Source organism: Xenopus laevis, chromosome 8L (assembly GCF_017654675.1).
Source record: "Xenopus laevis strain J_2021 chromosome 8L, Xenopus_laevis_v10.1, whole genome shotgun sequence".
NCBI classification, from domain to species: domain Eukaryota; kingdom Metazoa; phylum Chordata; class Amphibia; order Anura; family Pipidae; genus Xenopus; species Xenopus laevis.
In genome coordinates, this window is record NC_054385.1 from 1,032,659 (window position 1) to 1,047,292 (window position 14,634).

Below are 14,634 nucleotides of genomic sequence, written 5' to 3' on the forward strand. Positions count from 1 at the left end.
CAAGTACAACAGCCACACTTGCCCAGATACATATAGAAATTTCCATAGAATTCTCAAACAGATAAAAAAAATAACAACAAATTAATGGACCAACACTGGGAACAACTTAAAGGTGATGGGAGTAGCTTTAGCCACGCCCTCCTGAACCAGCGCCAAATTGTCGTTTAACATTTGCTCCCTGTTAACAGGACACTGCTAAAATTCTTTGGAAAAAAACACAAAAAGAGAACCTTTAGCTCAAAAAATATAGAAACTGCAATCTGACACCAACTAGAGATAACTGATTGTAAATTTGAATAATTTCTTCAAATTTTATAATTCCAGAAACTTTTTTTTTAAAGAGGAACTATAGCGAAAATGAAAATTCAATATACGCTTCCACATACTGAAATAAGAACCTTTCTAAATACAATCAATTAAATATTCTGTATTGTTTCTGAAATAATCAAGTTTATCTTCACTATTCCTCTCTCAGCATCTGTTTCTCTTCATTCTCTCTTCATGCAGCAGTTGGGTGTCAGATATTCACTGACAGTTACATCCAATATATCTTATAGGGGGGGCTCCTTTCCTAGCAGATGTATTAGAGGTCACTCTATTAAAATCACCAGACATCATGTCTCTCTACATGCAGGATTTGTGCAAAAGGCAGTTATTTTGTTAGATTTTGTTTGTACTGGAATCAGTTATTTAAGTGAGCTCTAATTTATCTTCTAGGGAAGATGAATTAGAAAAAAAACCCCTATAAGATATATTGGATCATTCATCTGACACCCAACTGCTGCATGAAGAGAGAATGAAGAGAAACAGATGCTGAGAGAGGAATAGTGAAGATAAACTTGATTATGGAAACAATGCAGAATATTTGATTGATAGTATTTAGAAAGTTTCTTATTTCAGTATGCTGAAGCTTATAATGTATTTTCATGATAGTTCCCCTTTAATATTTGGAAAATATTTGACTGTGAATTATATTTCCTAAAGGTATCACAACATTCTCACTAACGTTTCATTACCCAATGGGTTTGAGTCAGTGTTACAGAGGATGCTGGGTATTTAAATTTAAAAAAGAAAGACCTGTGAAAAGTTCTGTCCCAGCACCATTCGAACATTCCTTCCCATATTAGATTTAGCCCTAAGTAAAAATGAGCGGAGCAGAATGATGGCAGGGCTGTGGTACAGTGTTTGTGCCCAGCTTGTGGCACAGCCAAGACATCAGGTGGGCATTAGCAATCTTGTAGAAAAATACTGTGTTGCTACAAAGAAAAACTGTATAAATTAACACGTTAGGAAACCAGGAAGAAAAAAAAGTCATAAAAATATTTACGTAAAACCTTTAGAAAAATTTGGCCTAGAAAAAAAAAGATATTGTGTGTGTGGATAGAGGCAATCCCATGGGTGCCCTCCGGAGTATATTGCATTGAACTACATCTTATGTGACACCCCAGAACATCCTGAGGGGAAGGAACCCTTCCACTGTACATGAGGTTACTACAATTTCTACAGCAAATAAAATACAAATCTGCTTTTTCTTTCCAGAAAGCACCACGGAAAGAATCACAAACTGGGGGTACATTGGGGGCTCCCTGGAGTACTGCAGCCCAGTGTTCAATACAAACACATGTCGGTTTTGGTCACCATCATTTTGGCTTCAGTGGGGCACAGTATGGGCAACGCAAGGGCAAAGGGAAAGTCGGCAAGGTCGCTAAGTGAGATCTAATTCTGGGGGGGATACAGGCTCATCCAGCAAATCAGTGGTATATGGTCAGGGCAACCCAAAGCCAAAATGGGTTTTCTTTGGAAGTCTAGTTTACATATTAAAGCTTTGCACTCTGATATTGTCACTGATATTTGGAGGCAAATTTACCTTTCATTTTTATTCTTCAAATGGGTCTGGCCGTGTGCCTGTGGGTGTGACAGGATTATTGTTCCACGGATCAGCCTCAGATTGAGCTCCAACGCCTACAGTCAAGGGCATTTCCATTTTCCAACACAGGGAGGGTTCAACGCCAACGACATGGAAATACATGGAAATGCAAACAATTTAAATATTTGTTTCTTGAAAATGATGACCATTATCATCCATTTGGTATCACAAATCTGTGTAAGATACATTACCTTAAACCACCTTTGGCTGCAAAACAAGCAGAAATAGGCTAGTGGCCAGGATCTATAGGAATAAATCTACTTAATGTCAGGGCCAAACTTCCTCTATCACAAAACCTTGGCTGATGTGGATGCCATCATTGCTCATTCACTGCCGTGCCTTCCTGACCCCTCCTCACTGCCCTGGGAGGGGGGTGCCAAAAAGCAAAACAAGTAAACACATTTCCAGATGCAGAATTTGGGTTTATTAGAGATTAAGGAGGAAAAATTGGATTAGGAAAGAGTTGAATGAGATGGAGATTGGGCTGTTGGCTTTGTGCCATGGAATGACCTCTAATTGCCAATAGTGTTTAACTTCACATCCAACGTGGACTCATTTGGTTGGGTTTGGAGACTCAGCACTGCAGTAAAAACCAAGGGAATGGAGAGCGTTGGCCATTTTTCCAGGAAATGCCCAGGGCAATGTTAATGACTAAATAAGGGGAAGAAAAGATTCTGTTGGACCTATTGGGGGCAAATGCTACAGTAGCTGTCTCCAGACAATCTCCTACATTGCCAGGAACACAGCAAATTTTTAGCACAAGAGGTTTCAAAGGTTCACCCACAGATGCCCCATTACTGCAGAACATTAAGTGCCCTATTTATCATTGCCGGCGATGTTGCCCATAGCAACTAATTAGATCTAAGTGCTCACTGGTTATTATGGGCAACATCATAGCTGATGGTTGTCTCCAATGTTGTTAAATACACCCCTAAATCTTCAGATTTGACCTTTTGATGGTTGCCTCACTGAGCAAAGAACCAGAATCCCGCACATCCATTTGTTCCCCTGCACCCAGCACTCTCCTGCTACAACATGACAGTTAGAAAGCTGACAGGGAGTCGGTATTTCTGTGAATACAGTTACCAAGTGTAGATATTCTCCCCACACAATGCAGGGGGGGAAAAAAACATTCTCAAAAAATTTCCTGTATAAATTTCAACGTTCATTGAACTGCACACAGTGACAAAACCAGTTGCAGCAGGGAAGGCAGTTTGTGCCTGCTTGTTGAACGGAAAGCTTACATTCCATTCTGGTCACTAATTAGGGAAACCTAATGGTACCATTTCCATAGTGGACCTGTACAAAAGGTAGGGTGACAACAAGCCAGAATACAGTAGTTGAAAGAACTTACAAAAAGTTTCCCTTTAAGTATATACTCTCTTTTATGCCTTTAAAAAAAAGTCAAAGCGAAACAGGGAATGGATTGTAATGAAAAGAACTCGTTATTTAAAACAGTCCCTTTCCCCTTACAGGTATACAGAAGGCTCCGCCTCCATTCCCACCTTCGCAGACACCTAAATAAGACTCCCCAATGCCTTGAAAGTGCACAATCTATTGTCTGGAGCAGTGAGGAGGAGGAAGAGGAGGAGGAGTCTTCCCGTGACTTTAGAAGTCAGCTGCCTGTTACCCGGAACTCTATGGCTCCATCCGGGACCCTTGTTTGGTGCTGTGCTCGGATCACTCACCCACAAACCCATTCTTCTCATCTACATTTTTTTTAACTTCCTTTCAGTAAAAACAAGAAAAATGCACTTTAAATTCCTCTAAACCTTTTCTTTCTGAGGTCCACAGTGTTTTCAGTTTGTACTCCTTTGTCATTTATTTGGAACAGTGTTTTTTTTGTAGGTGTTATACCCAAAATGTATTTCCTTTAAAGCATATTGGACTTGAGGAACATGACTTTATTAGTCTCCTCTGTGCTTAGAAGTCTCCTCCTTTTGATTAACAAGGTTTGTTCACACATATTTACACACTCACTCCTGGCTCCGACGGCAGGAACAGCCAGCAGCCAGAAGGCAAGTTTGGCAAGTTTGGAATGCTTTTGGGTTACGGAGGACCAATAGTGGAAGAGGTCCGGGGTCACTTGGAACAGGGGCTCCTGCAAATAGTCATATACTTCACCTTTGCCCAAGCAATCCTCTTCTAGACCTTTGGAGGTTTCCGAGGTTTGCCTGAGTTTTTTAGGCGGAGTCTCAAACTCCTGTTCCTCAACGACATCTCGGACCTCGTTGATCAATTCACAGACTTTGCCAATGATTTCTTCATGCTGGTAAGGCGGGACAGGTCTCAGCTTTTGCTGAGGGTCTAAGATCATAGCAACTTTATGTGCCGATTCCACTTTAAAGTTCTCCTTCAAAGCTTCCAGAAAGAGGTGGCACAGCTTGCTGATGATGCCCGCATCATTTGCTTTTGAGGTGAAGAGTTTCTCCAGCTTCACATAGGTGGGCAACACAAGCTGCAAGGTGGGCTTGCGTTCATTGCTAAGATTGATCACAGCTTGCTTGACGGGAGCCAAGATGGCCGCCAAGTTGCTCAGTAAATGCTTGTTGAGATTTTGGATGATGTTCATTTTTTTAGCCCGGCTGTAGAATTCACAGATTTGCTCATATCGTTCATGAACGAGAAGGAGGGAATCAGTGACGGAGTTCCAGCAAGGGGGTGGGCAGCTCTCCTCCAAGGAGCCAAATGTCTCTTTTGCTATGCCCGAGGAGCCAGCCAGTTCCTCTGTGACAGTCAGAAGTTCAATCACCTCGTGCATACTGCGTGCCTGTAGCGTGCGTTTGTTCAACACGCTTTGCACCACAGAGTTCAAGGAGCAGGCAGAACAACGGAGGCAGGTGCCAGCCTTGGAGAAAGCAGAGGAGTTGACTTTGCAGTCTGTCACATACACCGTCCGAATGTCTGACATGACAAACTCAGAGAGAACATTCTGCACCCACTGGTGAATAAACTCCCCGCTGTCCCTGTTGTCCACATCCTTAATACCCAACACATACCGTTTTATTTGCTTGCACTCCACCTGATAAGCTGTGAGAATGTAGCAGGAGTCGGAACCTACACTCTGGGAGTGGCACGTAACCCCAATCCCCAAGCAGGCATTGCTCCCCAGAGCACAAGTCACCTTCACTTTGACCTGGTTGTACATTCGAGGTAAATGCTTGAGAGCAAGGGTGTTCATGTTCCCCAGAATTTCGTTTACCGAAAACGACCCATAACGAGCTCCAGTGTCGACGAGGGTCTGTGCCAGTTTCAGGAAGTCTTTGCTATTGACCACGCTCAGTGCTCCCAGGTCGGCACACATGACCCTTAGCAGCCGTTCAGCAATATGTTGCCGTTCCTTCTCGGGCAAGGAGTTGTTTATAGGGGCTGTCCCTGCTGCTATAGAGAAAACACAAGATCAGCCAGATCAATATTATGAATTGTTTTCAGGTAAAAGTACACGCTTATTACTCTACAACTCAATCCGTCTATGAGAATAAAGACAGAAAAGAGACATACTGTTATTGGTGTTATTTCTTTGGGGTTGCGTTTTCCAGTGCTCTTCTGTGGGAGGTGCCGTGCGGGACTGGTTGGTTGGAATATTATTTTCGTTATCGGCTGGATAAGGGAAGAAGAATGGGTGCGGGTTGTGGTCAGTGTGTAAGTTAGTGTGACACACAGAGAGACATTAGTAGAGAAACTGCCAAAGGAACGGGTCATGCACTTTATTAGAAAGGAACACAAATGCCTTGTATTGAATCGACTGAGCTGGGACTCACCAGCATGGGACTGCATGTGCTCCAGCAGGTTGTTGTAGAACTGAAACTGGATCCCACATGCGCCGCACGTGTAGGGCTCTGTGAAAAGAACAATCTGTCACTTTTCCCTATCAAAACTAACCTTATTTTTAATACACAAGACAGAAGCAGTTCTAAAACATACACAAAAACATTTGTTGAGTCAGTCTTGATGACACTCTGGGATACAATCACTACTTATGTATATGTAGCCGCAATTCTCTTCTCTATGTTGGAGCTTTGCCTTAAAGGTTGTGTTCCTTTGTAATGGTGCCAGCCTATCGGCTCCAGCTCTATCCAACTGCCCCAATATTCGTTTAAGAAGCAGCTAGGGGAAGGTTGCTACAAAGGGTATGTATAAAATAAATAAAATCCTGGTCCTGATCTACTTCTAGCCCTCAATAATGTCAGGACTACACGTGGTCCAAACTTCAGCCAGCAGCACTACTCACCTAGTGTGGATGGAGCAGTATCACGGGATGAAGTTTGGACCATCTGAGAGCCCGATTCCTCTCTCATTGCCGAGGTATCCAGTGCAACTATAACAGAGTGTGTGTGTGTGGGGGGGAGATAGGGATGGATAAATACAAGTTAATAATTCAGAGAAATAATACATACAAATATACAGAGGGAATGATGTTATACTGACTGAGGGACATATTCAGTTTGTATACACTTTCCTATAATAATAATAATAATGACTGGCCCTGTGCACCCAGGCACACTGCTATCTCCTGAAAGGTTCCAGGCAAGGACTGATTATGAATAAAACAAATACATTTTTAAAACATACATTTTAGGAAGATACTGTAACACGGAAACTAGAAACCTACTGAAAAAAATCTGGTAGACTCTTTAAAAAGATGATTGTATCATGGCTGGACACAGAAGGGGGCTCATACAGAGGATTGGGGGCTGGATGGGATGATCCCATACTGCAACTGAATATTCTGCCCGTGATAGTGAGAAGATAAATATTTTTGTGAAACAAGGTGCAGATGTGGAACAGAAGATTAAGATCTCTATTAATCCTCTAATAGCTGAACACTCAGTGCTGTGCCTTTAATGCAGATTAATTCTGACACACAAGGCAAACTCCTAAAGATGATATTCAGGATCTACCAGTAAATTAACACAGACACATTTTGGGAGGGAGGGTGCGGCAGTCACAGTAGAAACAGGCTGGTAGGCTTTCCAGGCTAACCTCTAAACAAGCGGCAGGGTTGTGGATGAGCATGGGGCATGGAGATGGGGCAAAATTAGGGTCAGAGTTTGTGGGAGAAAATGCGACATTAGAGCTGACACCAGAGAATGGTGCTCGGCCTACCTTCTATTTTGGCTCCCTTCTCTTCCCTCACCGGCTTATGGTTGGTTTCCTCTTTCCGTTTTATTTTCTTCTTCCATCCCTTACCTCAGAGGATTTAGCAGAAATAGAGAGGTTAGTGTCTAGAGCAATAAACAGACAGAGCAGCAGCAACAACAGTGATATTCAAGAGGCCCCTCTATAACAGCAGGAGCCCCCTCTATACCTTGCCTCATTACTCTGGGTGTTCCCCTGCCTATTGTTCATTAGACAGACAATTCAGGACAGACACGCTCATACAAGGGAAGTGGGGGGCAAGAGAACAACAGTCTGTACCCCATTAACCAATCAGGATGCCACTGCAAGTCTTGTCTGGGGAGGGAGTCCCTTCCCATTGTATAATGAATGGTAGAAAGCAATTAAAGGGAAAGCTAAGAAACGTGGATCTCTATTACTTCTCATGGGAAACCCTTGTGGTGGAATGAAATAAGCCGATAACAATACTTACCAATTTCAAGCTCTCCCCCCCTCGGCTCTATTTCCTGTTTTGGTGCTGAGCCCCGCCCACTGTTCATACAGGGGGACGTCTTGGTTGGGGACAGATAGGGTTTCCGGCTATCTGTGAAATGAAACAGTATTAGTCAGTTGGAGCACTGGGGGGAGCACACAACACAGACCAGTGACCATAGTCTGGCAGCAGTGGGCACCACACAGGGCACACTCATTGCTAATATACTGGCAAGCAGCTGCTGTTAGACTGTTGCCTGTAGCTATAATCCCAGTTCTAATGGGGCCCAGTCAGCAGAACCAATGAGGAGCACTGAGCTTATTCTAAGAGTGGGGCAATGGGCACAAACATGATGCCAGCCTATTTCTCTCTGTTGGTGGGTATTGTTAGTGCATGTATATGTGTCAGCACTGAACGGCTGCTATAGCTTGGACAATGGAAATATTTGCAGGGCTTGCCTTTAGCCGTTTCTCTCTCTCTGGCCCAACATGACTTGGAACCATTTACACTTGTGCAGCACGTGCTTGTCCTTAAAGGAGCCACACAAGCAGGGCAGACTTGGGGCAGATATTTAGGGAGGTTGCACAGGGTGTGGTCACACAATCTATTAGTACAATCTTGCATGGATAATGAAGAGTCTGCCAGAGACTGCTACAAGCACATTGGAGAGACAGTTCCAGCTGCACAGAGACACACGGGTCACTCTCTTCTACTCTTCACTCACTCTTTACATGGCAGCTGCACTCTATGGGCCTTCTATATGGGGCACAACTAGAGCACAGAGCCGAGTAGTTCTACACACACACACACACACACACACACACACACACACACACACACACACACACACACACCAATGCAGAATCCATGTGACAGCAAGGAAGATACCCAGTGCTTGTGACACAAAGCTTCCATTTCCAGAGACAAGTCCGTGAGAAATGCAGGCAGGCTGCTGTAGCAGTCTCTGTGTTTGGCAAGTGAAGGGTTAAAGATGACCAAATATTTGAGCTTGTCATTAGAAAGCAGGGCAGAAGTAAGAAGCATTACCTTGCACTAATGGGAAAGGACTGCCAATCAGTGGGTTGGAGGATTCTAGAGAAAAGAGAAAAACGTTAATAGAAAGTTCTCAATCCTTCACTGTTTAGTGACACATGTGCAATACATTTATATGTGCCATGTACACACATTCCCAAAAGCATCACTGCTACATATATATTGCCTCCTGGTGTGTATGTCTCAGAGTATTCGCATGATGCACAGGGATGGTGTAGGGGGATGGTGTATGGGAATGGAGTATGGGGATGGTACACAGCTCAGTGTCAGCTCTGGTCAATAAGATCAACTGTGGGTGGCACTAGCAATGCTAATAATTTAGATGAGTGGGGTACACCTGTTGGAGACCCACATTGTACTTTGCATAGGGGGAGTGTTGGAAGGGAAACATACCTTTCTGCCAACTGGTCACATTCCCTCCAGCCACCATGTCGGCCATGCCAGGGTGTGTCCTGCTGGAAGCTGCTGAGATATAGATATATAGAGCTAAAGATAAATAAAGATATAGATATATAGAGATATAGATATATAGAGATAAAAATATATAGAGATAGATATATAGAGACAAAGATAAATAGAGATATAGATACACATAGAGAGAGAGATAGAGATATATAGAGATATAGATATATAGATATGTATATATATTTATAGAGATATAGATATATATATATATATATATATATATATATATAGAGATAAAGATATATAGAGATATACATATATAGAGATATAGATACATATAGAGATAGAGATTTATAGAGATATGGATATATAGAGATATGGATATATAGAGATATGGATATATAGAGATATAGAGATTTATAGAGACATATAGCGCTATATATATATATATATATATATATATATATATAGATATAAAGAGATATAGATATATATAGAGATATAGATATATAGAGATATATAGCTATATAGAGATATATAGAGATAGAGATATATAGAAATAGAGATATATAAAGATAGAGATATATAGAGATATAGATAGATATAGATATATAGAGATAGATATAGAGAGATATAATATATATATATATATAGATAGATAGATAGATAGATAGATAGATAGAGAGAGAGAGAGAGAGAGAGAGAGAGAGAGAGAGAGAGAGAGAGAGAGAGAGAGAGAGAGAGATAATAGAGACATAGATATATGGATAAATATATATATATAGATAGATAGATAGATAGATAGATAGATAGATAGATAGATAGATAGATAGATAGATAGAGATATACACACACTCATTCACAGCCGTGACTCAAAGGAGGGGCACACATTGCCGGCTCCTAAACACTGGCACATTAGGGGACCCACATCATAGCTCCTGCTCATCACACCTAATTGTATCCACTAATGCTGCCCCCCAATTCATTTCTCACTCCCCCCATTTCTCAGCTGCTAAGCAGTAGAATGCTGGGTAGGGCCCCCTTCACTACACAGCTTGGCATGATGTTATATTAACTCATTGGAGGTGCCTTACCACTCGAGTGCTGTGAGTTGCTGTTTGTTTCATCATAGTTATTGACAGTCTTCGATTCCCTGGATTCCACATCAGGGCTGAATGCACGCTCTAAATAACCACAAACACAAGATTGGACATTTCTGCAAGAATCATTTCCTGAATGTTTGTGGGAGACTGTACCTTAATACCGACTGTGCCCAGCCTATAAACATATCATCAGCAAGAAATCATATGCACAGCCCTCTAACTACCGGGCGGCTTATGTGCTCTTCCTGACATGAACCTCAATCTACAGGGGCACCCCCAAAAACTTCCCCCTTATGTGCTCTTTCTAACATGAGCCTCTAACTACAGGGGCTCCCCCAAAAAATTCTGCCTTATGTGCTCTTCCTAACATGAGCCTCTAACTACAGGGGCTCCCCCAAAATACGTTTGTGTGTGTATTGAAAGGGGGCACTAATGCTTGCATAGAAGAGGGAGGATGACAGGGGGGGGCATTGCAGGCTGACACTGGGCTAAGCAGAGAAGGGGTTAATGATGCCACTTACTGATGGGCGCATGGAGTGCCACATGTTCCTGGTAAGGAGTGTAGTACTTGTACTGTTTGCCACAATACTCACACGTATAATTGCCCGTCTCTGTAAGAGGAAGAGGAGAGAAGGTGAGTACCTGAGCGTGACTCCAGTCTCTGCTAATCAGTCACATGGAGGGAGGGTTGGAGTCACCTATTTCCCAAAAGCTTGAGCATTGGCCCAGCTCCCTCCCATCCCTACCCTCCAGAACAGGGGTCCCCAACCCCTGTAAAAAGAGTTGGGGAGCAACACAAGCATGAAAAAGTGCCTTGGGGTGCCAAATAAGGGCTCTGTGATTGGATATTCGGTAGCCTCTATGTGGACTGGCAGCCTACAGAAGGCTCTACTTGGCCCTATACTTATTATTTATTCAATTAAAACTCACTTCCAATCCTGGAATTCAAAAACAAGTACCTGCTGTGAGGCCACTGGGAGCAACATCTAAGGGATCGGGGAGCAACATGTTACTCATGAGCTACTGGTTGGGGATCACTGCTCCAGACAAAGCAATGAAGAAACTGCAGCCTACTAGCTTTATACAATCTCTTCCAGCATAAAGGATTCTCAGAGGATGCTGGGAGCTGTAGTTTTACAGAGGCTATCATAGTCACAGCCTGCAAACTCCAGGGTGCTGTTCTAATAATAACAATACATCAATTATAATGGCAAATTTCTAAGGACACTGAAAATCTGACGTATGAAAAGTAAACTGTGATACTGGTCCTATAAAATCCAATTAAATTCTTTAGCACAAACTGTGTCTTGTACATCAGTGTGAAACACAGAGGTATCTAAGGGAATCAATATGGCACCTCCTCCTCCCATATGTATAAATACAAATATACAGAGAAGGAATGTTCTGGGCACACAATAAGCTATACCCTCATACTGTACTGTCTAAGGGAATCAATATGGCACCTCCTCCTCCCATATGTATAAATACAAATATACAGAGAAGGAATGTTCTGGGCACACAGTAAGCTATACCCTCATACTGTACTGTCTAAGGGAATCAATATGGCACCTCCTCCCATACGTATAAATACAAATATACAGAGACGGAATGTTCTGGGCACACAATAAGCTATACCCTCATACTGTACTGTCTAAGGGAATCAATATGGCACCTCCTCCTCCCATATGTATAAATACAAATATACAGAGACGGAATGTTCTGGGCACACAATAAGCTATACCCTCATACTGTACTGTCTAAGGGAATCGATATGGCACCTCCCTCCTCCCATATGTATAAATACAAATATACAGAGAAGGAATGTTCTGCGCACACAATAAGCTATACCCTCATACTGTACTGTCTAAGGGAATCAATATGGCACCTCCTCCTCCCATATGTATAAATACAAATATACAGAGAAGGAATGTTCTGGGCACACAATAAGCTATACCCTCATACTGTACTGTCTAAGGGAATCAATATGGCACCTCCCTCCTCCCATATGTATAAATACAAATATACAGAGAAGGAATGTTCTGGGCACACAATAAGCTATACCCTCATACTGTATAGTCTAAGGAAAACAATATGGCAGCTCCCGTCTGTACATATAAATACAGATAGAGAGAGTTTCGAGGAATGGAACATAACCTGCAGGAGATGGACATGTGGGTGAAGACCATGGGGGTGTAACTTTGCCCAATAGCAATTCCTGCACTCGCCAGAATGAGCCAATCAGACAGCAGCCAATGAATGTTGGGGATTAATATATTGATCAGGAACGAGACAGTACAAATCTGCAAGGAGCAATGCCCTCTGTGTCTGCTGCCTGCACCCAGTAACCTGCACCCAGTATTTCCCATCATTAGTCTGCATGGCCTAGGCGATGTATTTTTGGGGGGCAAAGGACAATGGGAAAGGGGGAACATGCATCTGAGAGTAAGACAAGAGACTCTGTAGGGCCAGAAGTCCCTGTGCCAATCATACTTGGACCCAGTTTGAGAAATGGCTCAGAGTCCTCTTCTTTACTGTCCCCTGACGTTACCATCATATGGATATAGGTGTCTGAGAAAGACAGAATGATAAAAAAAAGAACAAAATAAAAGTTGCAGATTCTTTTTCCCACCCGATCCCCTCAATCCCAATGTAAAATGATCAAACTTCCTGCACTAACTACAAGTCTTCCCCGGACCCCCACCCAAACTGCCAGGGGCATGTAGAGAGGCCTGTGTGGCACCCCCACAACGGCTGAAGATCCCCCCTAAACAGAGAGAATATGAAGGAGATCCTGGCATAACAGACCAGAGCAATAGATGTTAGAGTGACCCCATAGCATGACTGAATACATATATAGCAGCATAGCACAGAAATGCCAGGCTCTTGTATCAGAGCAATGTCAGTGCACCCACTATCACAGGCTAATGCACCATACCCTGGCTCAGTCAATGAATATTAGTAGCCCAGGGCTACTTCCAGAATTGCAGAGTTGCCGTCATGCCATGGATGCTATGACACCTACATTAGGAACTAGTGTAACTAAAGAGGTGATTGATACATGGAGGAAGCTCCAGGCAGAGCTGCACAAGAACTCTAGTGATACTGCCCCTACTGAGATTTGGGGCAAGTGCAACCTAAATCGATTTACTCCAGGTCCCAGGAAGGCCACATTGAACAGAACACTTGCATGAGCAAGAAACACACTGGAGCAACCATACGACTATTCTTCTGTGCTAAATTCTAACACACTAGTACAGATGGGAAACACAAAAACAAAACAAGGAAACTATTGGCCTTTATAGAGGCAACTAAAGTAAACCAATCCTGGACATTGTCTTCTACTATTATTTCATATTTGTAATTGGGGCTTTATTACTTTATCATATAAAATGCCTAAACTCCGAATGTGTTGAAAAGCTACACATGATATACTTACAAGTGGCTTACTAGCATTAGTTTCCAACTGTCATTACATCGGCGCCACCTAGTGGTATAGTGATGTTATAGCACAATGTTTTGGTGCATGGCAGCTACAAGAAGGTGTGAGTGAGAACAGCAGTGCACAAGCAATGCAAACTAAAAAAATGAAAGCAATGATCTACTAGAGACTGTTAGCTCCTGATACCCATTATGTGCCAGTGTGTGTGTGTGCGCGTGTGTGTGTGAGCGAGTGTGTGAGCAACCTGTGTACACAGTCACATACAAGATGATTTAGTTGTGCCCTACAATGGGCTACACAGTTAAAGCAGCAATGCTGGGGGGAATGCGAGGTCCAGACCCCTGAGTAGGGATGGTTTCTGCTACCTATTGTGCCCCACACTGTACCCGTCTGAGGACTAAGTGCCAATTAGCACCACTTGTTCTTCACTGAAATCAATGGGAGTGGGCAAGTGCCAGGATGACTAGAGGGGGCAGAGGTTCACAGTGGCAGAAAAGAAAATGAGAGAATAATGGGGTTCAGCCAGGCTAGATATATTATATATATATATATATATATATATATATATATATATATATATATATATATATATATATATATATTATTATTATTATTATTATTATTATTATTATTAAGGGGCAGACCACCAACTCCATACAAAGCCACTAGGATCTTCCAAACTAAATCCATCCAGTCTGTGGCCTAGTCATAAATGAGAATGTTTCTCTCTTCTGCCTGTTATTATTATCTACAGGTAAGTGGCTTCCCTATTTCTACTGCATCTCCCCCGCCCGGCAGAGGGAACAAGCAACTATCCCACCAGCATAGGAAACTCTTGCCAAGCGCATCTCAGGCCAAACAATGGTTAATAAATGGCCAAGTAATGGCTTGATCAATATCTGCCATGAATGAGATACAGTGAAATAAATGTACTTACACTGAGTTGTTACTGGCACTGCCCCACTCACTACACCCCCCCCCCCACCCACACACACACATACAGATCTCATGCAATCCAATCTGCAGCTGGGACTGAGCAGACAAAGGCAACAGAGTCACAAGAGCAGGGGATGCCCCATATACAGAGCTATAGCATCTCAGGAAAGTTTTGGGGTTC

General features: G+C 42.7%; 1 protein-coding gene across 14 annotated transcripts in view; it reads right to left on the bottom strand.

The window, feature by feature from the left end:
- Positions 1-1,660: 1,660 nt before the first annotated feature.
- LOC108698104 (zinc finger protein 618) overlaps positions 1,661-14,634 on the bottom strand; it is a 49,349-nt gene continuing 36,375 nt past the window's right edge. For 4 of the 14 annotated variants that reach the window (XM_041572246.1, XM_041572245.1, XM_041572247.1 and 1 more), the window contains 11 exons: positions 12,569-12,646; positions 10,600-10,689; positions 10,070-10,159; positions 8,964-9,056; positions 8,565-8,609; positions 7,518-7,628; positions 7,034-7,117; positions 6,159-6,245; positions 5,689-5,766; positions 5,429-5,527; positions 1,661-5,308 (listed from right to left, as the gene is read on the bottom strand). In XM_041572246.1, coding sequence (XP_041428180.1) covers positions 3,801-5,308; positions 5,429-5,527; positions 5,689-5,766; positions 6,159-6,245; positions 7,034-7,117; positions 7,518-7,628; positions 8,565-8,609; positions 8,964-9,056; positions 10,070-10,159; positions 10,600-10,689; positions 12,569-12,646 — 2,363 coding nt within the window. In that variant the 3' untranslated portion in view covers positions 1,661-3,800. The remainder of the gene's footprint in view (positions 5,309-5,428; positions 5,528-5,688; positions 5,767-6,158; positions 6,246-7,033; positions 7,118-7,517; positions 7,629-8,564; positions 8,610-8,963; positions 9,057-10,069; positions 10,160-10,599; positions 10,690-12,568; positions 12,647-14,634) is intronic. The other 10 variants (XM_041572257.1, XM_041572252.1, XM_041572250.1 and 7 more) reach the window with 9 other exon arrangements.